Source organism: Pristiophorus japonicus, chromosome 16 (assembly GCF_044704955.1).
Source record: "Pristiophorus japonicus isolate sPriJap1 chromosome 16, sPriJap1.hap1, whole genome shotgun sequence".
Taxonomy (NCBI): domain Eukaryota; kingdom Metazoa; phylum Chordata; class Chondrichthyes; family Pristiophoridae; genus Pristiophorus; species Pristiophorus japonicus.
In genome coordinates this window covers 8,763,364-8,790,439 of record NC_091992.1, presented here as the reverse complement: position 1 = coordinate 8,790,439, position 27,076 = coordinate 8,763,364, and the positions used below count along the sequence as shown (strand labels likewise).

Below are 27,076 nucleotides of genomic sequence, written 5' to 3'. Positions count from 1 at the left end.
ATTGCTTTCCTCATCTGGAATTTCTTCCCTAAACTTCTCTGCCTCTCTTTCACCCGCCCCAATTTCTCCTTATGCGGCTCGGTCAAATTTTTTGTCTCATAATATTCCTGTGAAGCACCTTGGGACGTTTCATTATGTTAAAGGCGCTATATAAATACAAGTTGTTGTTGTTAAGGAGCTGACTCCTCGCTGGGATAGAGTTTTTGGAGGACTTTGAAGGGGCCTTACATTATGTGTGTGTGTGTCTCTAGACTGTGAGTGATGGCAGGTCTGGACACACACCTGACATGGTATTTTCAAACATGGGTTGGGGGAACGGAACCTCACCGGTAAACCTGACCCTGCACTCGCATAATGTTCTTACACACACACACAGTACAGGAAGTCACTGAGAGCAAAAGAAGGAACTTGCATTTATATAGCGCCTTTCACAATCTCAGGATGTTCCAAAGCGCTTTACAGCCAATGAAGTACTCTGGGAATGTGGTCACTGTTGTAATGTGAGAAACGCGGCAGCCAATTTGCACACAGCAAGCTCCCACAAATAGCAATGTGATAGTAACCAGATAATCTGTTTTAGTGATGTTGATTGAGGGATAAATATTGGCCCAGGACACCGGGGATAACTCCCCTGCTCTTCTTCAAAATAGTGCCGTGGGATCTTTTACATCCACCTGAGAGAGCAGAGGAGACCTCAGTTTAATGTCTCATCTGAAAGACAGCACCTCCAACAGTGCAGCACTCCCTCAGCCTAGATTTTTGTGCTCAGGTCCCTGGAGTGGGACTTGAACCCACAACCTTCTGACTCAGAGGCGGGTGTGCCGCCCATTAATGGCAGCTAATGTAAGAGAAACATCAGCACGATCTCACAAACAGTAATGTGATAATGACCAGATCTTGGGGTCTTACATCTACCCGAGGGCAGACGGGGCCTCGCTTTAACTCCCCATTGAAAGACGGCACCTCTGACAGTGCAGCACTCCCCCAGCACTGCACTGGGAAGGTCAGCCTGGAGTGTGTGTTCAAGTTCCTGGGCAAGCAAGCAGAGTGGTTAAGATGAGCTTTGCATGGTGGACGATGATGGGGTTTGTGCAGGACGGGCTCGGGCAGACTGTGGCGAAAGACTGTGGGGGCAGCGGAAGACAAACAAACAAAGGGGTGCGGAGGTTACAAAATACATTTACTTAAAACGAAATGGAACGAGAGAGAGAAAAAAATACATCACACGAAATATCACAACAACTGGAATCCAGCGAGCAGGTGAAAGGGTTTGAACAAGTGTGAAAAGTGCTGAGGTTCGGCGTGGCTTGGTGCTTTACAAAGATCTTCTAGCTTCCATCGCCGGTCTCTGCCCGGCCACACCCCACAGTCACGCGGCCGAGATAGGGAACTCGGCAGGCGAGTGTGTGGGACACTGCGTCTTGGTAGCTCCCAACTGGATCCACATAACCTGCTGCCAGGTTACGATCAGACCCCGCGGGAACAGAAATCTAGCTGCACCATTGGATCGTTCTGGATTCAAACGATCCAATCAGAGTGCCCCTTAAATCCACGCGTTGGAACGGGAGAAATTCCCGCCCATCCTGTGGGTGATGTCACTGTCCATCCTGGTCCTCGGTCCTTGGGCGCTTGCGTGGGTTGGTGCCGTTATCGGGCAGGGTCGGAGACGGGTCCGATGACTGGACATCGCGGAAGCCCAGTGACTGAAAACAAGACAATGGCTAGTTAAACCAGCTCGACTACAGGATCGAGAGACTTTGAACAAAGACAACTGGAGGTCATCTGATGAGATACTCCCTGGCCTCTAGGGACTGACCTGTTGTTGTCGCTCTCCCCCTCTTCCCTCCTCCTCTCCCCCCTCCCTCCCTCTTTCTCCTCCCCCCTCCCTCTCTCATAGAAACATAGAAACATAGAAAATAGGTGCAGGAGTAGGCCATTCAGCCCTTCTAGCCTGCACCGCCATTCAATGAGTTCATGGCTGAACATGAAACTTCAGTACCCCCTTCCTGCTTTCTCGCCATAACCCTTGATCCCCCGAGTAGTAAGGACTTCATCTAACTCTCTTTTGAATATATTTAGTGAATTGGCCTCAACTACTTTCTGTGGTAGAGAATTCCACAGGTTCACCACTCTCTGGGTGAAGAAGTTTCTCCTCATCTCGGTCCTAAATGGCTTACCCCTTATCCTCAGAATGTGACCCCTGGTTCTGGACTTCCCCAACATTGGGAACATTCTTCCTGCATCTAACCTGTCTAAACCCGTCAGAATTTTAAACGTTTCCATGAGGTCCCCTCTCATTCTTCTGAACTCCAGTGAATACAAGCCCAGTTGATCCAGTCTTTCTTGATAGGTCAGTCCCGCCATCCCGGGAATCAGTCTGGTGAATCTTCGCTGCACTCCCTCAATAGCAAGAATGTCCTTCCTCAAGTGAGGAGGCCAAAACTGTACACAATACTCCAGGTGTGGCCTCACCAAGGCCCTGTACAACTGTAGCAACACCTCCCTGCCCCTGTATTCAAATCCCCTCGCTATGAAGGTCAACATGCCATTTGCTTTCTTAACCGCCTGCTGTACCTGCATGCTAACCTTCAATGACTGATGTACCATGACACCCAGGTCTCGTTGCACCTTCCCTTTTCCTAATCTGTCACCATTCAGATAATAGTCTGTCTCTCTGTTTTTACCACCAAAGTGGATAACCTCACATTTATCCACATTATACTTCATCTGCCATGCATTTGCCCACTCACCTAACCTATCCAAGTCACTCTGCAGCCTAATAGCATCCTCCTCGCAGCTCACACTGCCACCCAACTTAGTGTTATCCGCAAATTTGGAGATACTGCATTTAATCCCCTCATCTAAATCATTAATGTACAATGTAAACAGCTGGGGCCCCAGCACAGAACCTTGCAACACCCCACTAGTCACTGCCTGCCATTCTGAAAAGTACCCGTTTACTCCTACTCTTTGCTTCCTGTCTGACAACCAGTTCTCAATCCACGTCAGCACACTACCCCCAATCCCATGTGCTTTAACTTTGCACATTAATCTCTTGTGTGGGACCTTGTCGAAAGCCTTCTGAAAGTCCAAATATACCACATCAACTGGTTCTCCTTTGTCCACTTTACTGGAAACATCCTCAAAAAATTCCAGAAGATTTGTCAAGCATGATTTCCCCTCGCCCCCTCCCTTGCAACCTCTCATCCCCTCCCCGTCCCCATCCCCCCCATTACAAGCCCTCACCATCCCCCCAATGCGACCTCTTATCCACTCACCGACCCCCCCCCCATCCCATTCGATACCAGAACTGGGAGCACTCAATACTTATATTTGATGGTGAGAGATTGGGAAATGTTGGTGTTCAGAGGGACCTGGGTGTCCTTGTACACGAATCACTGAAGGTTAACATGCAGGGACAGCAAGCAATTAAGAAAGCAAATGGTTTGTTGGCCTTTATTACAAGAGGATTTGAGTATAAGAGTAAAGACATCTTATTGCAATTATATAGGGCCCTGGTGAGACCACACCTGGAGTATTGTGTACAGTTTTGGTCTCCTTACTAAGGAAGGATATACTTGCCATAGAGGGAGTGCAACGAAGGTTCACCAGACTGATTCCTGGGATGGGGGGATTGTCTTATGAGGAGAGATTGAGTAGAATGGGCCTATATTCTCTAAAGTTTAGAAGAATGAGAGGTGATCTCATTGAAACATACAAGATACAGGATATCTTGGGAAACATACAGGGCTTGACAGGGTAGATGTTTCAGGGGTGATATGAGGCAGTCAATACTTATATTTGATGCAAAAAGTTAAACATGCTCCATCTCCCAGTAGCAACACCACCCCCCCCCCACCTTAATGAGCACAACACAAACCTCAGCTCATAATGTACACATTTTTTTACAAATACAGCCACAACACTTACGGTTATCTGGTATGGTACTGTCGCCTCCTTCTGACTTGGGGATTTGTAGAGGGAGGCGAACCTAGAGTAAGAGAGAAGAGGGACATAGCAGAAGCTGGGAGAAGGGGCTTTGAAAATGCAGCTCATCTTATACCCGACGGATTCACGTTACCAGTGGACAGTCCGTGCCCACAGTCCTGGCCTCGGTCAGCAGCATGGGCCGGAGAGGCAGGACACTGCAATGGGATTTCATTCATACACAACTCCTTTGGAAATAAAAACCCTTTATTTGCAATTCATATTTTTGGAGTGAGTACTGACACCACTGGGTCAGCCATTGAGAAGGAGGCAGGGCGGGTCAGCAAACAGATTCTATTTAAATAGCTAACAATAAACAGAGTCTATTTAAACAGAGCCTTGAAGAACTGCAGAACACATCACCAAAATCACAGCAATGTCTCCCAATAAAAGTGAATGATTTCTCCAACATATTACAGTGAGTGGATCGTTACACACAAATTATGAGTTTAAAATCGATCCCAGCCACACGGAGCAGTGTGGTCTCCAGGCGTGATTGACAGGAGAATTACCCGATCATCTTTATTCTGGCCGGGACCAGCGGTGTCACTGTATGCAGCCTATTATTTATGGCTGGGACAATTGGAGCTTTCAAGACTGAGATCAATAGATTTGTTTTACTGGGTTAAGGGTATTGGAGCAAAGACAGCTAAATGGAGTCGAGCTGTAGCTCCGCCAGGATTGAACTGAATGCGGAACAGGCCCGAGGGCTCTTTAACCTCGAACAGGAGGAAGCCAATCCGTTTGAATATAAAGCTGGACCCATAGGAACAGGAGCAGGCCATTCAGCCCCTTGAGCCTATTCCGCCATTCAGTGAAAGCATGGTTGATCTGCGACCTAACTCCATATACCCGCCATTGGCCTCAGATCCTGTAACACCTTTGGTTAACAAACATCCATCAATCTCAGATTTAAAATTCACAATTGACCCAGCATCAGCTGCTGTTTGCGGAAGAGAGTTCCAAACTTCTACCACTCTGTGTGTAGAGGTGTTTCCTAGTTTCACTGCTGGAAGGCCTGGCTATTATTTTTAGGCTACGTCTGTCATGTATCCATACATGTTTACTGCTTGTACTATTACATATGATGTGCCATCAGAGGCCACTACTATGGGAAACTTTTACATCAGCTGTATGGTCACCAAAGTGTGCCACCAGAGGGCACTGCAGTGGGAGACTTGTAGGTTACCTGTACAGGTGTGCCAGGCCTAGTATAAAAGGCAGGCCACCATGTGTGATACTCACTCCGGAGTTACATTAAATGGACTAAGGTCACTACAGTTCAAGTACAATACATTGCCTCGTGGAGTCATTATGAGAGCATCTAAAGACATAACAACCTCCTCTAGTCCTAGACTCCCCAACCAGCAGAAATAGTGGGGCCATCAGCCTCTTCGAATTGGTGCACCGCTGCCCCCTCAAAACAATATTCAGCAATGGCCCCAGTAACACTCGAGTCACTGACACTGACATGACACAAGGGCTGGCATTCCCAGCTGGGGCTGAAAGAGTTAAACTACGAGGACCGGTTACACAGACTGGGCTTGTATTCCCTCGAGTGTAGAAGATTAGGGGGTGATCTCACTGAGGGGTAGAAGATGAGTAAAGGATTTGATGGGGTAGATCGAGAGAAACTACTTCCTCTGGTGGGAGGAGTCCATCACAAGGAGGTGTCACTTTAACATTAGATCCCGGCCGTTCAGGGGTGATGTCAGGAAGCACTTCTTCACACACAGGGCAGTGGGAATCTGCGACTCTCTCCTCTAGAAAGCTGTTGAGGCTGGAGCGGGGTGGGGGGGGGGGTCAATGAAAAATATTAAACTTGAGAGGGATAGATTTTTGTTGGGTAAGGGTATTAAGGGTTACGGAAAAAAGGCAGGTAAATGGAGTGAAGATTTAGATCAGCCACAATCTCACTGAATGGCGGAATGGGCTCGAGGGGCTGAATGGCCTCCTCCTGTCCCTATGGTGCTCGAAGTGTTGTGAAGATAAACAGATTGTTTCAAACATAACTGGAACTGGGAGAACCAAACATTGGCAACTGGTCAGAAACCGTGCTCTGTGTCGATCAGATGTTCTGTGGTATTTGGAAATAAAGTTTAAAACAAAAGTCCCTAAAATAGGATTTACAGCACGGAAACAGACCATTTGGCCCAACTGGTCCGAGCTGTTAAAGAAACCATGCACTGATATTTGACACAGATATCATGCGTGGTGTCCTTGGGCGCTTCAGTGTGATAGGCCGAGAGTGAGCCAGTCCCTGTCCACACTGTCGGAGGCACACACACTGGGCTGCACCACCTCACACCCCCCTGGGGAGGGGCGGTCACATCTGGCATGCCGCTGTAATGTAGGCACCCATGAGCTCACAGGTTTGTACAGCTGTTGCACCGGAGGGACTGGAGTGCATCATCACCCCCGGCAACCATTGATTTGACGAGGTTACATTGTTAATTTGTGGGTTTTGGTGCCCTTACCAAAGGGGGCACTTGATTTAATGTTATAAAAAAATAGTTGTAGAGCTGTTCCAGTGTAGTGGCTTAGCCAGTCACGTAATGTTCACAAGACTCAATAAAACCCCAGCCAGTTGGGTCGAGGTCATCCACGATGAGGCAGGTGGTTGTGAGCCTGGTTGATGAATTGGTCATGTGTCGCGTGATTGTTCAACCTTTGTTAATAAACCATATAGTTCTCAATAGCAATATGTGGCTATGAATTCTTCAGCAAAGAACCCATGAAGCAAATAAATTACACCGTCCAATCAGCCAGAGACAACCTTGTGTCACTCTGACCTGGGTCTGACCTCTCACCTCAGCTTGCCCTCCCAGCGTAGGATTAAGCGGATGGTGGCGGTGTGACCCCAGCTTTCACCTGATCAAAAAACAAGAAACCATTTTAAGCAGCGAAGGCAGTCGAATGCCTTCAGAGTTACGGAGGCGACAGAGGGAGAGGGCCTCCTGCACACCGGGGAGACCAAACAGATTGGGTGAGCGCTTTGTGGAACACCTCCGCTCAATCCACAAACGTGACCCCGAGCTTCCGATCGCCTGTCACTTTAATTCCCCGCTCCACTCCCACTCTGACCTCTCCGTCCTCGGCCTCCTGCACTGTTCCAATGAAGCTCCATGAGGAACAGCACCTCATCTTTCGATTAGACACTTTGCTGCCTCTGGACTGAAACATTCGTTCAACAATCTCAGCTCAACCACTGCTCCCATTTAATGGATCAGCACGTGCATTAATGGTTCTGGTGCTGCCATTTACACCTCCTCCTGACCCTTCTTTTGTTGCTTTGCTTAACCCATTACTGCCCGCTTTTGTTCTAGGAGAGACCAGGACAAGGTTTGTCATCCCAGTTTCCAAATCCCTCCACGGCCTCACCCCTCCCCATCTCTGTACCCCTCACCCCCCTCCCCATCTCTGTACCCCTCACCCCCCTCCCCATCTCTGTACCCCTCACCCCCCCTCCCCATCTCTGTACCCCTCACCCCCCCTCCCCATCTCTGTACCCCTCACCCCCCTCCCCATCTCTGTACCCCTCACCCCCTCCCCATCTCTGTACCCCTCACCCCCCTCCCCATCTCTGTACCCCTCACCCCCCTCCCCATCTCTGTACCCCTCACCCCCCTCCCCATCTCTGTACCCCTCACCCCCCTCCCCATCTCTGTACCCCTCACCCCCCTCCCCATCTCTGTACCCCTCACCCCCCTCCCCATCTCTGTACCCCTCACCCCCCTCCCCATCTCTGTACCCCTCACCCCCCTCCCCATCTCTGTACCCCTCACCCCCCTCCCCATCTCTGTACCCCTCACCCCCCTCCCCATCTCTGTACCCCTCACCCCCCTCCCCATCTCTGTACCCCTCAAACCCCTCCCCATCTCTGTAACCCTCACCCCCATCCCTATCTCTGTACCCCTCACCCCCCTCCCCATCTCTGTACCCCTCACCCCCCTCCCCATCTCTGTACCCCTCACCCCCCTCCCCATCTCTGTACCCCTCAAACCCCTCCCCATCTCTGTAACCCTCAACTCCCTCCCCATCTCTGTAACCCTCACCCCCTCCCCATCTCTGTACCCCTCAAACCCCTTCCCATCTCTGTAACCCTCAAACCCCTCCCCATCTCTGTAACCCTCAAACCCCTCCCAATCTCTGTACCCCTCAAACCCCTCCCCATCTCTGTACCCCTCAAACCCCTCCCCATCTCTGTAACCCTCACCCCCTCCCCATCTCTGTACCCCTCAAACCCCTCCCCATCTCTAACCTTCAAACCCCTCCCCATCTCTGTACCCCTCAAACCCCTCCCCATCTCTGTACCCCTCAAACCCCTCCCCATCTCTATAACCCTCAAACCCCTCCCCATCTCTGTAACCCTCACCCCCTCCCCATCTCTGTACCCCTCAAACCCCTCCCCATCTCTGTAACCCTCAAACCCCTCCCCATCTCTGTAACCCTCAAACCCCTCCCCATCTCTGTACCCCTCAAACCCCTCCCCATCTCTGTACCCCTCACACCCTTCCCATTTCTGTAACCCTCACACCCTTCCCATTTCTGTAACCCTCACACCCTTCCCATTTCTGTAACCCTCAACCCCCTCCCCATCTCTGTAACCCTCACACCCTTCCCATTTCTGTAACCCTCACCCCCTTCCCCATCTCTGTAACCCTCACCCCCCTCCCCATCTCTGTACCCCTCACCCCCCTCCCCATCTCTGTACCCCTCACCCCCCTCCCCATCTCTGTAACCCTCACCCCCTCCACATCTCTGTAACCCTCACCCCCTCCCCATCTCTGTAACCCTCACCCCCCCTCCTCATCTCTGTAGCCTCCTCCAACCCTCCGAGTTCTCTGCGCCTCCAATTCTGGCCTCTAGAGCCTCCCGATTTTAATCGCTGCACCATTGGTGGCTGTGCCTTCAGCTGCCGAGGCCCCACGCTCTGGAATTCCCTCCCTAAACCTCTCCGCCTCTCTACCTCCTTAAAACCTACCTCTGTGACCCTTTGGTCACCTGTATAAATATCTCCTTCTGCGGCTCAATGTCACATTTTGTTTGATCCTGTGAAGCTCCCTGGGAAGTTTTACTGCATTAAAGCTGCTATATAAATGCAGGCTGTTGTTGCTTGGTTAACAAGAATAATCGCCACTGTCACCGGGAACTTGCGGTGAGGAGGGGGGAAATCTGGTACCTGAGAAACCATACCCCAGACAGGAGGCAACCCTTTCACGGGAGGGAGGGAGAGAGGGAGGGAGGGAGGGAGAGAGGGAGGGATTGTTCCTTAAATGAAACGGGCCCAAGACTCAGCGTTGCGACCAGCCCACGAGGGAAATGATGGGTCTCACCGAGTGCAGGGACCAGCAAGGATTGTTCTGGTCCAAACCGGGTGGTCATCTGGTTCGTCAACACCACCTGGAAGAGAAGGTCACTGTTACTGGCGAATTATAGGATCCAGGAAACTCCCAAACGGGAGGAGAGCTCGTACCAGAGAGAGGAACTTTAGTCATCAGAATTAACAGGTCATCTGAACCCGATTATATGGTTGACCCATTCAGGCATCCGGCAGACTGCCTAAAGGAACAATTCAACATCAAACAGTTTGCTCATCCCCGAAAAGAGTAAAGGAAAGTCTGGGCAGACATTAAAGCACAGTCCACTCCGGTCCCAAAGCACAGTCCGCTCCGGTCCATTCCAGTCTGACTCCAGTCCAGTCCAGCGACTAATCCGATCTGGTCTCGGGGAGCAGCAGAGTGAAGCCGAGCCCAGTTGAATAGCGCAGCACATCGAGGTCGGGTGACTCCAGTTCGGTCGTTGCGGCTCCAGTTACGGGGCAGAGCCGCTGTGCCAGGTTTTACTCACCGCCGCCCCATGCTGATTGGCCAGGCCGATGAGCTGCTGCGCCAATCCGTTCAGGAGCCGCGTCCTCAGTGACAGGTCTGTCAGGTCGTGGCGGAACGGGAAGGCGATGCTGTCAATCACCACAATCCGCACCTGGAAAACCGGGAATGGCACTCAGTCCGGCAACAGACAAAACCATCCGAGAATCCCCCCTTCACCCTCCCCCAGTCACCCTCCCATCCCCCTCACCCTCACCCCCCCCCACCCCCTCCCCTTCACATTCCCCTCCCCTTTCACATTCCCCTCCCACTCCATCCCCTCCCCCCCTCCCATCCCTCACCATCTTCCCCTCCCTATCTCCCCCTCCCCCTTCACCCCGCTCCCCCCCTCCCTCTCTCTCCCCCTCCCCAGACACTGACCCGTGTTGGGGTACAGCTCCATGGGGGGCAGTCACCCTCCGGTGCCTCGCTGAAGCCCCACCTTCCTCCGACTGCTGCCATCTCTCCGGGTCCTGTCACTTTGCTGCAATGAGGTGAACCTGCTGCAATGTATTTGCTTCATGGGTTCTTTGCTTAAGAATTCATAGCAACACATTGCTGTTGAGAACTAGTTGGTTTATTAGCAAAAGGTTTAACAATCGCACTACACATTACCAGTTCATCCACCGGGCTCACAACCACCTGCCTCATCGTGGATCCCCCGAACCCAACTGGCTGGGGTTTTATTGAGTCTTGTGAACATCATGTGACTGGCTAAGTCACTCACAATGCAACAGCTCCACAAACCAGTGAGCATGCTCACAGGGGCATACATTACACGCTCCAACTGGCGAGCTTCCAGCAGTCCCTGGTCCCCTGCACTCGCCGACCGACACTGGCTGCTGGTCCGAGAACGCCTCGCGTTTTACATTCTCGTCCTCATGTTCAAAGCCATCCATGGCCTCGGCCCCCTCCCCATCTCTGGGACCTCCTCCAACCCCAAAACCTTCCGATATTTTTTTAATGTATTTATTCATTCTCGGGATGTGGGCATCGCTGGCAAGGCCGGCATTTATTGCCCATCCCTAATTGCCCTGGAGAAGGTGGTGGTGAGCCGCCTTCTTGAACCGCTGCAGTCCGTGTGGTGACGGTTCTCCCACAGCACTGTTAGGGAGGGAGTTTCAGGATTTTGACCCAGCGATGATGAAGGAACAGCGATATATTTCCAAGTCAGGATGGTGTGTGTGTGACTTGGAGGTGGCGGTGTTCCTCCAATTCAGCATCCCCGATCTCCTTCGCCCCACCAGCGGTGGCCGTGCCTTCAGCTGCCTGGGCCCCAGGCTCTGGAACTCCCTCCCTAAACCTCTCCGCCTCTCTACCTCTCTTTTATCCTTTAAGACGCTCGCTAAATCCGACCTCATCACCTATTCTAATGTCTCGCTTTGTGGCTCGGTGTCAAATTTGGACTGATTACGCTCCTGTATAGCACCTGGGGGATGTTTTACTACGTTAAATAAGAACTTTTATTTATATAGCGCCTTTAACGTAGTAAAATGTCCCAAGGTGCTTCACAACACGTTAGATATTGACCATTGAGGGAACGAGAGAAAAAGTGGGAGGAGGAAGTGTAAAAAGAGGTTAAAGGCGCTATATATATGCAAGTTGTAGTTAAGTGACAATTCTGGAGGTGTGAGCCAGACAATGCGTGTCAACAAGCAGCTCAACCATGGGAGGTATCACAGCTGAGACCAGTCCCACCCCAGTATCCACCAGGGTCCGACAGACACCAATCCTGGCTGATCACAGAATCATAGAGTGACACAGCACAGGAAGAGGCCATTCAGCCCATCGTGCCGGTGTTGGCTCTTTGGTAGAGTGATTGAATTAGCCCCACTCTCTGCTCTGTCCCCACAGCCTGGCAAATGTTTCCCCTTCAAGTATTTATCCAATTCTTTTTTGAATGTTACTATTGAATCTGCTCCCACCGCCCTTTCAGGCAGCGCAATCCAGATCACAACAACTCGCTCCGCAAGACATTTCTCGTCATCTCCCCATCTGGTTCTTTTGCCGATTACCTTCAATCTGTGCCCACTGGTTACCGACCCTACTGCCACTTGAAACAGTTTCTCCTTATGTACTCTATCAAACCCCTCATGATTTTGAACACCTCGATTAAATCTCCTCTTAACCTTCTCTGCTCCAAGGAGAACAACCCCAGCTTCTCCAGTCTCTCGCGTACCTGAAGTCCCTCATCCCTGGTACTATTCTAGTCAATCCCCTCTGCACCCTCTCCAAGGTCTTGACGTCCTTCCTAAAGTGTGGTGCCCAGAATTGGACACAATACTCCAGCTGGGGCCGTACCAGTGTTTTAAATAGGTTTAGCAGAACTTCCTTGCTTTTGCACTCTGCGCCTTGATTCATAAAGCCATGGATGCTGTCAGCTTAGTTAAACAGTATTGTCTGTTGATAAGCCTGTTGTATTTTTTTTTAAAAAGGAAGTATAAAGGTGTCAAGGTCAATTGAGTGCAACCCACCCCAGGCAAATACGTTCAGCACAGAACAGCCAATGCCTGGGCCTGGGATTGAAGTGTAGATTGCTCCATCGGTTCGATCAACGTTGCTCCAAGTTTGTTGGGCAGAGAGTGTTGTATTTTTTCTGGAAAAATAATCTCAGCATTTCCCCTTCCTCTCTAACTCCAACCTCATCTCTGCTGCAGTGCACTGCTCCATCTAGTGGCCGCACCGAGAAATTCACTGCACAGCTCCATCTAGTGGCCGCGCCGAGAAATTCAATGCACAGCTCCATCTAGTGGCCGCGCTGAGAAATTCAATGCACAGCTCCATCTAGTGGCCGCGCCGAGAAATTCAATGCACAGCTCCATCTAGTGGCCACGCTGAGAAATTCAATGCACAGCTCCATCTAGTGGCCGCGCCGAGAAATTAAATGCAGTGCTCCATCTAGTGGCCGCGCCGAGAAATTCAATGCACTGCTCCATCTAGTGGCCGCATCGAGTAATTCAATGCACTGCTCCACCTACATAGAAACATAGAAAATAGGTGCAGGAGCAGGCCATTCGGCCCTTCGAACCTGCACTGCCATTCAATAAGATCATGGCTGATCATTCCTTCAGTACCCCCTTCCTGCTTTCTCTCCATACCCCTTGATCCCCCCCCTTAGTGGCCACGCTGAGAAATTCAATGCACTGCTCCATCTAGTGGCCGCACCTAGAAATTCAATGCACTGCTCCATCTAGTGGCCGCGCTGAGAAATTCAATGCAGTGCTCCATCTAGTGGCTGTACTGAGATCTGGCACGTTAACCCACCTTCTCACTGTTGAGATGCTGTGTATTTCCAGCAATGTTTTGTTTTTATTCAATTTGCAGTTCTTTCTTTTTTTAGTTTACACTGCCCCACAGTGAAATTTCTAAATAGTGAGACACTAGGGACTATAGAAGAGAAAAGAGATTTAAAAGGCCCAAGTATGCAAGTCATTTAAAGTTAGTAAGCAGGTAGGAAAAGTGATCAAAAAGCCTAATTGGGCTTTAACAAAGGGGCTGGAATACAAAGGGGAGGAAGTTATGCTTCAGTAGTAAAGACCCCATCTGGAGGAACTGCATTCAGCTTTGACCCCCGCACCTCAGGAAGGAAATATTGGCCTTGGAGGGGGAGTAGTGCAGATTCACCAGAACGATACCGGGGCTGGGAGGGTTAAATAATGAGGACAGGTTGATTATATTGGTTTGTATTCCCTTGGGCATGGAGACTGAGGGGGTGATCAAACTGAGGTGTTTAAAAGGATTTGATAGGGTAGATACAGAGAAAGTATTTCCTCTGCTGGGAAAATCCAGAACCTTAAAATTAGAGCCAGGACGTTCAAGGGTGATGTCAGGAATCCCTCTTTCACACAAAGGGTGGTGGGAATCTGGAACTCTCACCCCCAAAAGGTTGTGGATGCTGGGAGTCAATTGGAGCTTTCAAGACTGAGATCGATAGATTTTTGTTGGGTGAGGGTATTGAGGGATATGAAACTAAGACGGGTAAATGGAGCTGAGATACAGATCGGCCGTGATCAGATTGAATGGCAGAGCAGGCCCGAGGGGCTGAATGGTCTCCTCCTGTCCTACTGTGCCACCTAGTGGCTTAGATGAGATGGTGCAAGTTCAGATATGAGTAAAAATACAAGCCAATTTATATTGCAGAACTGTACCGTCCTAAAAGGAATTCACTTTTCCAAAAGATTCCTCCGTCGACACTTAGATCTTCCACAAATGCTCTTTACCTGGCCATTCAGAGGATTGCACGAAAGGTCCAAGGATTATGGTTTCTCCCTCCCTGTAGGAAGAGGTATCTAGCTTGCATCTTTCTGTGCCTCCCTCCAAAGCTGCCCCGTTCCCTGAAGATCCACCTGAAATTGGACACTCACCAAACCCGCGACCTCGGCCCCCGAGAAGGACAAGGGCAGCAGGCACATGGGAACACCAGCACCTGCAAGTTTCCCTCCAAGTCACACACCGTCCTGACTTGGAAATATATCGGCCGTTCCTTCATCGTCGCTGGGTCAAAATCCTGGAACCCCCTCCCTAACAGCACTGTGGGAGCACCTTCACCACACGACTGCAGCGGTTCAAGAAGGCGGCTCACCACCACCTTCTCGAGGGCAATTAGTGATGGGCAATAAATGCCGGCCCTGCCAGCGACGCCCACATCCTGTGAATGAATACAACGCGTGGTGAAGTCAGGGACTTAAGCCAGCACCAACTCCCCCACCGGCCCAGAGTGCCGCCATTCTGAACTGAACTCGGTCTGCGAGTGGAGGGGAGGAAAGGGTTAAACCAGCTAAAGACAGAACCCGAGTCGAAACGTACCTTAGGATGTTCAGCAAGGAAATCCGCCAACAGGTGAACCTGTGCCAGCAGCTCCACGTAGTCATGGCAACGGAAGTAGTAGATGCGAGAGAGGATGCTGGAGACGGAGAAGGCCTGCACTGCCTGCCGCTGAGCTGCAAGGCAGACGGACAACTTCAGACAGAATCAGAGAAAGTTACAGCATGGAAGGAGGCCATTCGGCCCATCGTGTCCGCGCCGGCCAAAGAGCTACCCAGCCTAATCCCACTTTCCAGCTCTCGGTCCGTAGCCCTGTAGGTTACGGCACTTCAGGTGCACATCCAGGTACTTTTTAAATGCGATGAGGGTTTCTGCCTCTACCACCCTTTCGGGCAGTGAGTTCCAGACCCCCACCACCCTCTGAGTGAAGAAATGTCCCCTCTAAACCTCCTATCACTTACTTTAAATCTATGCCCAATGGTTTTTGAACCCTCTGCTAAGGGAAATAGGTCCGTCCTATCCATTTATCTAGGCCCCTCATAATTTTAAATCTCCCGTCAGCCTCCTCTGTTCCAAAGAAAACAAACCCAGCCTATCCAATCTTTCCTCATAGCTAAAATTCTCCAGTCCTGGCAACATCCTCGTGAATCTCCTCTGCAACCTCTCATCTTTTCTGTAATGTGGTGACCAGAACTACACGCAGTTGTAGTCAAAAGGCATTTGACAAGGTCCCACACAAGAGATTGGTGTGCAAAATCAAAGCACATGGTATTGGGAGTAATGTACTGACGTGGATAGAGAACTGGTTGGCAGACAGGAAGCAGAGAGTCGGGATAAACGGGTCCTTTTCAAAATGGCAGGCAGTGACTAGTGGAGTGCCGCAGGGCTCAGTGCTGGGACCCCAGCTCTTTACAATATACATCAATGATTTGGATGAAGGAATTGAGTGTAATATCTCCAAGTTTGCAGATGACACTAAACTGGGTGGCGGTGTGAGGTGTGAGGGGGACGCTAGGAGGCTGCAGGGTGACTTGGACAGGTTAGGTGAGTGAGCAAATGCATGGCAGATGCAGTATAATGTGGATAAATGTGAGGTTATCCACTTTGGGGCAAAAACACAAAGATAGAATATTATCTGAATGGCGGCAGATTAGGAAAAGGGGAGGTGCAACGAGACCTGGGTGTCATGGTTCATCAGTCACTGAAAGTTGACATACAGGTACAGCAGGCGGTGAAGAAGGCAAATGGTATGTTGGCCTTCATAGCTAGGGGATTTGAGTATAGGAGCAGGAGGTCTTACTGCAGTTGTACAGGGCCTTGGTGAGGCCTCACCTGGAATATTGTGTTCAGTTTTGGTCTCCTAATCTGAAGAAGGACGTTCTTGCTATTGTGGGAGTGCAGCGAAGGTTCACCAAACTGATTCCCAGGATGGCAGGACTGATATATGAGGAGAGACTGGATCGACTGGGCCTTTATACATTGGAGGTTAGAAGAATGAGAGGGGATCTCATAGAAACATATAAGATTCTGACGGGACTGGACAGGTTAGATGCGGGTAGAATGTTCCCGATGTTGGGGAAGTCCAGAACCAGGGGACACAGTCTTAGGATAAGGGGTAGGCCATTTAGGGCTGAGATGAGGAGAAACTTCTTCACTCAGAGAGTTGTTAACATAGAAAATAGGTTCAGGAGTAGGCCATTCGAGCCTGCACCACCATTCAATATGATCATGGCTGATCATTCACCTCAGTACCCCTTTCCCGCTTTCTCTCCATACCCCTTGATCCCTTTAGCCATAAGGGTCATATCTAACTCCCTCTTGAATATATCCATGAACTGGCATCAACGGCTCTCTGCGGCAGGGAATTCCACAGGTTAACAACTCTCTGAGTGAAGAAGTTCTTCCTCATCTCAGTCCTAAATGGCCTACCCCTTATTCTTAGACTGTGTCCCCTGGTTCTGGACTTGCCCAACATCGGGAACATTCTGCCCGCATCTAACCTGTCCCGTCCCGTCAGAATCTTATACGTTTCTATGAGAACCCCTCTAATCCTTCAAAACTCCAATGTATAAAGGCCCAGTTGATCCAGTCTCTCCTCATATGTCAGTCCAGCCATCCCTGGAATCAGTCTGGTGAACCTTCGCTGCACTCCCTCAATAGCAAGAATGTCCTTCCTCAGATTAGGAGACCAAAACTGAACACAATATTCCAGGTGAGGCCTCACCAAGGCTCTGTACAACTGCAGTAAGACCTCCCTGCTCCTATACTCAAATCCCCTAGCTATGAAGGTCAACATGCCATTTGCTTTCTTCACCGCCTGTTGTACCTGTATGCCAACTTTCAATGATTGATGAACCATGACACCCAGGTCTCGTTGCACTTCCCCTTTTCCTAATCTGCCGCCATCCAGATAATATTCTGCCGTCGTGTTTCTGCCACCAAAGTGGATAACCTCACATTTATCCACATTATACTGCATCTGCCAACTCACCCAACCTGTCCAAATCATCCTGCAGCCTTTTAACATCCTCCTCACAGCTCACACTGCCACCCAGTTTCGTGTCGTCTGTAAACTTGGAGATATTACACTCAATTCCTTCATCCAAATCATTAATGTATAATGTAAAGAGCTGGGGTCCCAGCACTGAGCCCTTTGGCACTCCACTAGACACTGCCTCCAATTCTGAAAAGGACCCATTTATCCCGACTCTCTGCTTCCTGTCTGCCAACCAATTCTCTATCCACGCCAGTACATTACCCCCAATACCATGTACTTTGATTTTGCACACTAATCTCTTGTGTGGGACCTTGTCAAATGCCTTTTGAAAGTCCAAATACACCACATCCACTGGTTCTCCCTTGTCCACTCTACTAGTTACATCTTCAAAAAATTCCAGAAGATTTGTCAAGCATGATTTCCCCTTTCACAAATCCATGCTGACTTGGACCGATCCTGTCACTGCTCTCCAAATGCGCTGCTATTTCATCCTTAATAATTGATTCCAACATTTTCCCCACTACTTATGTCAGACTAACTATAATTACCTGTTTTTCTCACCCTCCTTTTTTAAAAAGTGGTGTTACATTTGCTATCCTCCAGTCCATAGGAACTGATCCAGAGTCAATAGACTGTTGGAAAATGATCACCAATGCATCCACTATTTGTAGGGCCACCTCCTTAAGTACTCTGGGATGCAGACAATCAGGCCCCGGGCATTTTTCGGCCTTCAATCCCATCAATTTTCCCAACACAATTTCCCGCCTAATAAGGTTATCTGTCAGTTCCTCCTTCTCACTAGACCCTCGATCCCCTTGTACACCCGGAAGGTTATTTGTGTCTTCCTTCGTGAAGACAGAACCAAAGTATTTGTTCAATTGGTCTGTCATTTCTTTGTTCCCCATTATTAATTCACCTGAGTCTGACTGCAAGGGACCTACGTTTGTCTTCACTAATCTTTTTCTCTTCACATATCTATAGAAGCTTTTGCAGTCAGTTTTTATGCTCCCGGCAAGCTTCCTCTCGTATTCTATTTTCCCCCTCCTAATTAAATCCTTTGTCCTCCTCTGCTGAATTCTAAATTTCTCCCAATCCTCAGGTTTGCTGCTTTTTCTGGCTAATTTATATGCCTCTTCCTTGGATCTAACAGTATCCTTAATTTCCTTTGTTAGCCACGGTTGAGCCATCTTCCCTGTTTTATTTTTACTCCAGACAGGGATGTACAACTGTTGAAGTTCATCCATGTGATCTCCCTGCCGCAGAGAGTTGTTGATGCTAGTTCATTGGATATATTCAAGAGGGAGTTAGATATGGCCCTTACAGCTAAGGGGATCAAGGGGTATGGAGAGAAAGCAGGAAAGGGTTACTGAGGGAATGATCAGCCGTGATCTTATTGAATGGTGGTGCAGGCTCAAAGGGCCGAATGGCCTACTCCTGCACCTATGTTCTGTGTTTTAATGTTTTCTCCAGCTGTGGCCTAACCAGTTTTTTTATACATTTCAAGCATAACCCCCTCCCCCCCCTGCTCTTGTATTCTATGCCTCGGCTAATAAAGGCAAGTATTCCGTATGCCTTCTTAACCACCTTATCCACCTGGCCTGCTACTTTCGGGGATCTGTGGACATGCACTCCCAGGTCCCTTTGTTCCTCTACACTTCTCAGTATCGTACCATTTATTGTGTATTACCTTTCCTTGTTTGACCTCCCCAAATGTACTACCTCACACTTCTCCGGATTGAATTCCATCAGAGAGACGGACTCCCAGCTTCGCCAATACTTCCCATTTTACAACTACCACCAAAAGAATTAGAAGACTACACATAGGAACAGGAGGAGGCCATTCGGCCCCTCGAGAACTGTTCCACCAGTTCATTAGAAACGGCCGATCTGTACCTTACGGCTGTTCCGTAACCGTTAATACCCTCGCCCAACAATATCTAGCAATCTCAGTTTAGAAATTTTCAATTGAGCCCTCCACCCTCAACAGAATTTTGGGAGGAGAGAGTTCCAGATTTCCGCGACCCTTTGTGTGAAGAAGTGTTTCCTCACATCACCACTTGCCTGGATGAGTGCGGCTCCAACAACACTCAAGAAGCTCGACACCATCCAGGACAAAGCAGCCCGCTTGATGGGCACCCCATCCACCACCTTCAACACTCACTCCCTTCACCACCGGCGCACCGTGGCTGCATAGGAACATAGAAAATAGGTGCAGGAGTAGGCCATTCGGCCCTTCTAGCCTGCACCGCCATTCAATGAGTTCATGGCTGAACATGCAACTTCAGTACCCCATTCCTGCTTTCTCGCCATACCCCTTGATTCCCCTAGTAGTAAGGACTACATCTAACTCCTTTTTGAATATATTTAGTGAATTGGCCTCAACAACTTTCTGTGGTAGAGAATTCCACAGGTTCACCACTCTCTGGGTGAAGAAATTCCTCCTCATCTCGGTCCTAAATGGCTTATCCCTTATCCTTAAACTGTGTCCCCTGGTTCTGGACTTCCCCAACATTGGGAACATTCTGCCTGCATCTAACCTGTCTAACCCCATCAGAATTTTAAACGTTTCTATGAGGTCCCCTCTCATTCTTCTGAACTCCAGTGAATACAAGCCCAGTTGATACAGTCTTTCTTGATAGGTCAGTCCCGCCATCCCGGGGATCAGTCTGGTGAACCTTCGTTGCACTCCCTCAATAGCAAGAATGTCCTTCCTCAGGTTAGGAGACCAAAACTGTGCACAATACTCCAGGTGTGGCCTCACCAAGGCCCTGTACAACTGTAGCAACACCTCCCTGCCCCTGTACTCAAAACCCCTCGCTATGAAGGCCAACATGCCATTTGCTTTCTTAACCGCCTGCTGTACCTGCATGCCAACCTTCAATGACTGATGTACCATGACACCCAGGTCTCTTTGCACCTCTCCTTTTCCTAATCTGTCACCATTCAGATAATAGTCTGTCTCTCTGTTTTTACCACCAAAGTGGATAACCTCACATTTATCCACATTATACTTCATCTGCCATGCATTTGCCCACTCACCTAACCTATCCAGCGTGCACCATCTACAAGACGCACTGCAGCAACTCGCCAAGGCTTCTTCCAATAGCACCTCCCAAACCCACGACCTCTACCACCTAGAAGGACAAGGGCAGCAGGTGCATGGGAACACCATCAGCTCCACGTTCCCCTCCAAGTCACATACCATCCTGACTTGGAAATATATCGGCCGTTCCTTCAAAAACTAACTTGAATTTATATAGCACCTTTCACATCCACAGTGTAGTACTTGACCGCCAACAAAATTATTTTTTGTTTAAAAAGTGTATTCACCGTGCACACAGCAAAGCCCCACATATAGCACTGGGACGACTGACCAGTGAGTCTGTTTTAGGGATCTTGGCTGAGGGGCATTAGGAAAATCCACCCTGCTCTTCTTCGAAATAGTGGCCGTGGGATCTTTTATGTCCGCCTGAGAGAGCAGACGGGGCCTCGATTTTAACGTCACATCCAAAAGACGGCACCTTCGACAGTGCAGCACTCCCTCAGCACTGCACTGGGAGGGTCAGCCTAGATTTTTTTTGTGCTCAAGTCTCTGGAATGGGACTTGAACCCACAACCTTCTGACTCAGAGACGAGAGAGAGAGTGCTGCCTCTGAGCCATGGCTGACACACACTAGGCGTGAGCTACAAGCACCCCATGGCCCTGTTTGCCTTTGTTACATCCTGGCTGGCCTCCCACATTCTACCGTACGTAAACTAGAAGTGATCCAAAACTCGGCTGTCCGTGTCCTAATTCGCACCAAGTCCCGTTCACCCATCACCCCCTGTGCTCGCTGACCTACATTAGCTTCTGGTTAAGCCACTCCTCGATTTCAAAATTCTCATTCTTGTTTACAAATCCCTCCATGGCCCTCGCCCCTCCCTATCTCTGTAATCTCCTCCAGCCCCACAACCAACCCCCCCCCACCCCCACCCCACACCCCCCCACCCACCCCCACCCCACACCCCCCCACCCCACCCCCACCCCACCCCACACCACACACCCCACCCCCCAAATTCTGCTCTCCTGAGCATCCCTGATTATAATCGCTCCACCATCGGTGGCCGTGCCTTCTGTTACCTCGGCCCCAAGCTCTGGAACTCCCTCCCTAAACCTCCCCGTCTCTCTACCTCAAGACGCTTCTTAAAACATACCTCTTGGACCAAGCTTTTGATCACCGGCGCTAATTCCTACTTATGTGGCTCGAAGTTACATTTTTTAAATCGCATAATGCTCCTGTGAAGCGCCGTGGGATGTTTCACTACGTTAAAAGGCGCTATATAAATACAAGTTGTTGTTGCCCGGCGTACCTGGATCCTGGCCGGACTCGGCGATGAGGTGACAATGGTGCACGGCAGCCTGGGCCACGTCCACCACCCGGTCCACGATGAAGCTGCCTTCAGTGTCGATGTAAACCGACTCGCCATCAAGGCCACCGAAACACTCGGGGATCTGTGCGTCCACAACGAGCTGGATACTGCAACAACAACAACTTGGGTTTATATAGCGCCTTTAACAGTTTCTTTGTTAGGGTTACAGAAACAAGGCGGGTAGATAGAGTGCAGACACGGATCAGCCGTGATCTAATTAAACGGCGGAACAGGCTGGAGGGGCAGGATGGCCTCCTCCTGTTCCTGCAACTCCACGGCCAAGCCTGATCCAGTCACACGTAGAGTCACAGAGCACAGAGGGAGGCCATTCGGCCCATCGTGCCTGTGCCGGCTCTCTGAAAGAGCGATTAGATTAGTCCCACTCCCCCCCTGCTCTTTCCTCATTCCTTGCAGATTTTTCCTTTTCAAGTATTTATTTGATTCGCTTTCGAACGTTACTCTTGCATCTGCTCCCACGCCCTTTCAGGCAGCGCATTCCAGATCACAACAACTCGCTGCGTAAGACAATGGCTCAACTCCCCGCCCCCCCGGCTTTTTAGCCAATTATCTGCAATCCATGTCCTCTGGTTACCAACCCTCCTGTCATCGCAGGCGCTTTCCAGCAGGGGGCGCTGAGCAGCGGCCTGGAGCAGGACCCCACCCACCCAACCCTCCCCCCCGACGACCCTCCACCCCACCCCCCCACCCCCCCGTGCGATTCCCCAGCCCAGGGACACCGAGGATGTCACTGCTCCCACAGGCCAATGCTCCGGCCAAGGCCGGGTGACGCGGCAAGGAGCAGGGATGAGACCTGTGCTCTTCCAACATGGTTCATCGGGCACTGCCTCTGCCCACGGAGCCTCTGGGGCAGTCACTGTGCCCCAACGACGATCGATAAGCTACCAGGCTTCCCCAATTTGCACTTTGCTTCTTTTATCTCCAAGTTTGGGGACACGCCAACGAACCTCAGCTGTAACTTTTTTTTTTGGCGGGGTGGGGGGGGGTGCACTGCCCCTTTAAGAGGTTGCGCGGCCCATTCAAATCTCTGCGCGTGCACGGCTTCGCCCGTCAGTGGCCTGCGCAGGGCCTCCAGACCGCTGCAGGACCGCACAGCTTAAACTAAACATTGATGCCAACCGTACCTGACATGGACTGACACACAGGTGTGAAAAGAAAAGCATTGCATTTATATAGCGCCTTTCATAAAAACATAAGGAATAGGAGCAGGAGACAGCCACCTGGCCCCTTGAACCTGCTCCGCCATTCAATAAGATCATGGCTGGACGTCCCAAAGTGCTTTACAGCCAATGAAGTACTTTTGAAGTGTAGTCCCTGTTGTAATGTGGGAAACGCGGCAGCCAATTTGCGCACAGCAAGCTCCCACAGCAATGTGATAATGACCAGATAATCTGTTTTTTTGTTATGTTGATTGAGGGATAAATATTGGCCGGGACACCGGGGATAACTCCCCCTGCTCTTCTTCAAAATAGTGCCATGGGATATGTTACATCCACCTGAGAGAGCAGACGAGGCCTCGGTTTAACAGCTCATCCGAAAGACGGCACCTCCGACAGTGCAGCACTCCCTCAGCACTGCACTGGGAACGTCAGCTTAGATTTATGTGCTGACTTGAACCCACGACCTTCTGACCGAGAGGCGAGAGTGCTACCCACTGAGCCACAGCTGACACCGTGTGGAGCAGCTCCATACCTTAGCTGTGTTTTGCCAACACCAGGAGCGCCGCAGATCTCTGTGATTTTAGCGATGGGCACCCCTCCCCCGAGGATTTCATCCAGAGCCGAGCTGAAGGTGATGACGGAGCCCTGGGCGTGTTCCTCCTCCAGCAGCTCCAGGGCCGTGCACTTCCGCACGGACAGCTGTACGCCGCTCCCTTGGGATTCCTCTCCGCAGCTCTCCCGTCTCACGATTTGCAGGACTTCCAACGCCTCCTCTCTGGAGATGCCCAGCTCTAAACGGTGATGGAGAGGGAGGCACAGTCAGACAATTGGATATCGGGACATTCTTCCCCTCACAGAGAGTGATCAGCGCATGGGACCAGGTGGCAGGAGGCAAAAACCCCTGTAATGCTGCCGTGAAAGAAAAAGACTTGCATTTCTGTAGCGCCTATCACATCCTCAGAACATCTCAAAGCGCTTAACAGCCAATGAAGTACTTTCTGAACTGTTGTAATGTGGGAAACGTGGCAGGCAATTTGAGCACAGCAAGCTCCCACAAACAGCAATGTGATAGTGACCTGATAATCTGTTTTAGTGATGTTGATTGAGGGATAAATATTGTCCAGGACACCGGGGAGAACTCCCCTGCTCTTCTTCGACAAAGGAACTCAAGGACATAAATCCAGGCTGACACTCCCAGAGCAGTGCTGAGGGAATGCTGCATTTTCGGAGGTGCCGTCTTTCGGATGAGACGTTAAACCGAGGCCCCGTCTGCTCTCTCAGGTGGATGTAAAAGATTCCATGCCACTATTTCGAAGAAGAGCAGGGGGAGTTAACCCCAGTATCCTGGGGCCAATATCGATCCCTCAATTAGCATAACAAAAACAGATTATCTGGTCACTATCACATTGCTGGTTGTGGGAGCTTGCTGTGCGCAAGTTGGCCGCCGCGTTTCCCACATTACAACAGTGACTACACTCCGAAAGAACATCATTGGCTGTAAAGCGTTTTGAGACGTCCGGTGGTCATGAAAGGCGCTATATAAATGGAAGTCTTTCTTTTAATGGCCATGGGATCTTTTAAGTCCACCCGAGGGAGCAGACGGGACCTCGGTTTAACGTCTCATCCGAAAGACGGCACCTCCAACAGGGCAGCGCTCCCTCAGCACTGCACTGGGAGTGTCAGCCTAGATTTTTGTGCTCAAGTCCCTGGAGTGGGACTTGAACCCACAACCTTCTGACTCAGAGGCGAGAGTGCTGCCCACTGAGCCACAGCTGACAGTGGGCGATGTTCAGGTGTTTCTGGATGGATGGTCCAGAATGGAACAATATCTGTGATCCCGAAGGTGGGGAAGGTTATTGCACACCTTTAGACATCTTTTCCTTTTTCTTGGGATATTATCTTAAATCTGTGTCCTGTGACCTCGATTTCAAAATGCTCACGCTTGTTTACAAATACCTCCATGGCCTCGCCCCTCCCCATCTCTGTAATCTCCTCCAGCCCCCCCCCCCCGCCCGAGTTGTCCACACTCCTCTAATTCTGCCCTCTTGAGCATCCCTGATTATAATCGCTCAACCATTGATGGCCGTGCCTTCAGCTGCCTGGGCCCCAAGCTCTGGAACTCCCTCTCTAAACCTCTCTACCTCTCTTTCCCCCTTTAAGACGCTCCTTAAAACCTACCTCTTTGATTAAGCTTTTGGTCACCTGTGCTAATTTCTTCTTATATGGCTTGGTGTCAAATTTATTTGTTTTGTCTTATAACATTCCTGTGGAGCACCTTGGGACGTTTTACTCTGTTAAAGGCGCTATATAAATAAAAGTTATTGTTGTTGTTGATGTGGGCGGCACCGGCATGGCAGCATTTATTGCCCATCCCTGGTCACCCTGAGGATGTCGAGGGCCGACCGTACAATGTGGGACTGGGGTCACACGGAGGTCAGATGGGATGGAGTGCCAGGTTGCCTTCCCTGAGGGACACCAAATACATTCAAGTTCTTCCTTCCTTCTTCAAAGGAAATATTCCTGATTTAATCAGAGAATGGAAGAAAAGCTCCACTGACCAATCTCCAGGGCTTCCACCCGCATCCTTGTTCTTCATTGTGAACGTGACCTTGGAGGGAGTCAGAGCCAAACCAACATACCATCTCCAGTAGGGGGTCACGGATAACTGACTTTCCTCAGTCCAAAGGCTTTAGCTCGGTCAACAGTACCTGTGCCCCCACTTTAGGAAGATTACAGTAAAGTGCCCCTGCTTTAACAACAACTTGTATTTATATAGCGCCTTTAACGTAGCAAAAAGTCCCAAGGTGCTTCACAGGAACAATTATCAAACCAAATTTGACACCGAGCCACATAAGGAGATATTAGGACAGGTAAGGGGGTGGTTTGGTAGGGCAGATGCTGAGGATGTTTCCCCTGGCTGGAGTGTCTAGAACTAGGGGGCACAGTCTCAGGATCAGGGGTCGGCTATTTAGGACTGAGATGAGGAGAAATTTCTTCACTCAGAATGTTGTGAATCTCTGGAATTCTCTGCCCCTGCTCTAGCAGTGTTGCGGCAGAGTGCCCCTGCTCTAGCAGTGTTACGGCAGAGTGCCCCTGCTCTAGCAGTGTTACGGCAGGGTGCCCCTGCTCTAGCAGTGTTACGGCAGGGTGCCCCTGCTGTAGCAGTGTTACGGTAGGGTACCCCTGCTGTAGCAGTGTTACAGTAGGGTACCCCTGCTGTAGCAGTGATACGGTAGAGTGCCCCTGCTGTCGGTGTATTACGGCAGTGCCCCTGCTCTAGCAGTGTTACAGTAGAGTGTCCCTGCAGTCAGTGTATTACGGCAGTGTCCCTGCTGTCGGTGTATTGCGGCAATGCCCCTGCTCTAGCAGTGTTACGGTAGAGTGCCCCCGCTGCCGGTGTATTACGGCAGTGCCCCTGCTCTCGGAAGTTTACCTTTGCTCAGGCCGCTGGCTCTCACCCCGCTCAGGTCCCCGGCGCTGTGGAAGCCGCAGCCCAGCAGCTTGAGCCTGAGTGCGGGAGGGAGCGGGAAGCTGCCCAAGTCCCTCTGCATCTTCCCGGGCCTCACTTCACACACGCTGCCCGCAATCCTCACAGCCGCTCCGGCCGCCGCGCTTCCCGAGGGCACAGTGTCAGTAACTGCAGCACAAAGCGCAGCAGTCCGCCCCCTGCAGACACAGCTCGTACCCCGCCTGCCGGCCTCTTGCAGACACACACTCCCGGCACTTAAAGGGGCAGCACCGCCTGGGAGCGGCAAAACACAGCAGATACACTGCTGGCCACTCAGCACCTGTAAAGCGAAACAGGTTAACTTCAAGGTATCAACCTTTGGTCTTAGAATGAAACAATACATTGTGGTCCTCTCTGCCTGTTCAGGTGGACATAAAAGATCCCATGGTATTAGTGAAAGGTTAAAAAGAAAGAAAAGACTTGCATTTCTATAGCGCCTTTCATGTCCTCGGGACGTCCCAAAGCACTTTACAGCCAATTAAGTACATTAAGTACAGTGTAGTCACTCTAGGAATGTAGGAAACAGGGCAGCCAATTTGTGCACAGCAAGCTCCCACAGCAATGAGATAATGACCAGATAATCTGCTTTCAATAAATATTGGCCAGGACGCCAGGGATAACTTCCCTGCTCTTCTTCAAAATAGTGCCATAGGATTCTTTATATCCACCTGAGAGAGCAGACAGAGCCTCGGTTTAACATCTCATCCAAAAGATGGCGCCTCCGACAATGCAGCACTCCCTTGGAGTGTCAGCCTAGATTTATGTGCTCAAGTCTCTGGCACGAGACATGTACTTACAACTGTCTGACTCAGAGGCGAGAGTGCTGCCCACTGAGCCACAGCTGATTGTGGAGTTCTAGTGTCCT

General features: G+C 50.4%; 1 protein-coding gene across 1 annotated transcript; it reads right to left on the bottom strand.

Moving 5' to 3' along the window:
• Positions 1 to 1,163: 1,163 nt before the first annotated feature.
• On the bottom strand, positions 1,164 to 26,413 carry rad51c (RAD51 paralog C). Its single transcript, XM_070858049.1, has 9 exons — positions 26,137 to 26,413; positions 23,236 to 23,494; positions 21,466 to 21,632; positions 14,661 to 14,794; positions 9,838 to 9,969; positions 9,324 to 9,390; positions 6,798 to 6,858; positions 3,931 to 3,991; positions 1,164 to 1,703 (listed from the first exon to the last, which is right to left on the bottom strand). The coding sequence occupies exons 1-9, from the start codon at positions 26,252 to 26,254 to the stop codon at positions 1,596 to 1,598; spliced, it is 1,107 nt and encodes a 368-aa protein (XP_070714150.1). The 5' UTR covers positions 26,255 to 26,413; the 3' UTR covers positions 1,164 to 1,595.
• Between the last annotated feature and the right edge of the window lie 663 nt (positions 26,414 to 27,076).

Coding starts and splice junctions, on each gene's coding strand:
- rad51c (XM_070858049.1), bottom strand. CDS start 26,254: ATGCAGAGGGACTTGGGCAGCTTCCCGCTCCCTCCCGCACTCAGGCTC. Junction 9,391..9,837: donor CCAATCAGCATGGGGCGGCG/GTGAGTAAAACC, acceptor CTTCTCTTCCAG/GTGGTGTTGACGAACCAGAT. Junction 6,859..9,323: donor CTTGCTGGTCCCTGCACTCG/GTGAGACCCATC, acceptor TTTTTTGATCAG/GTGAAAGCTGGGGTCACACC.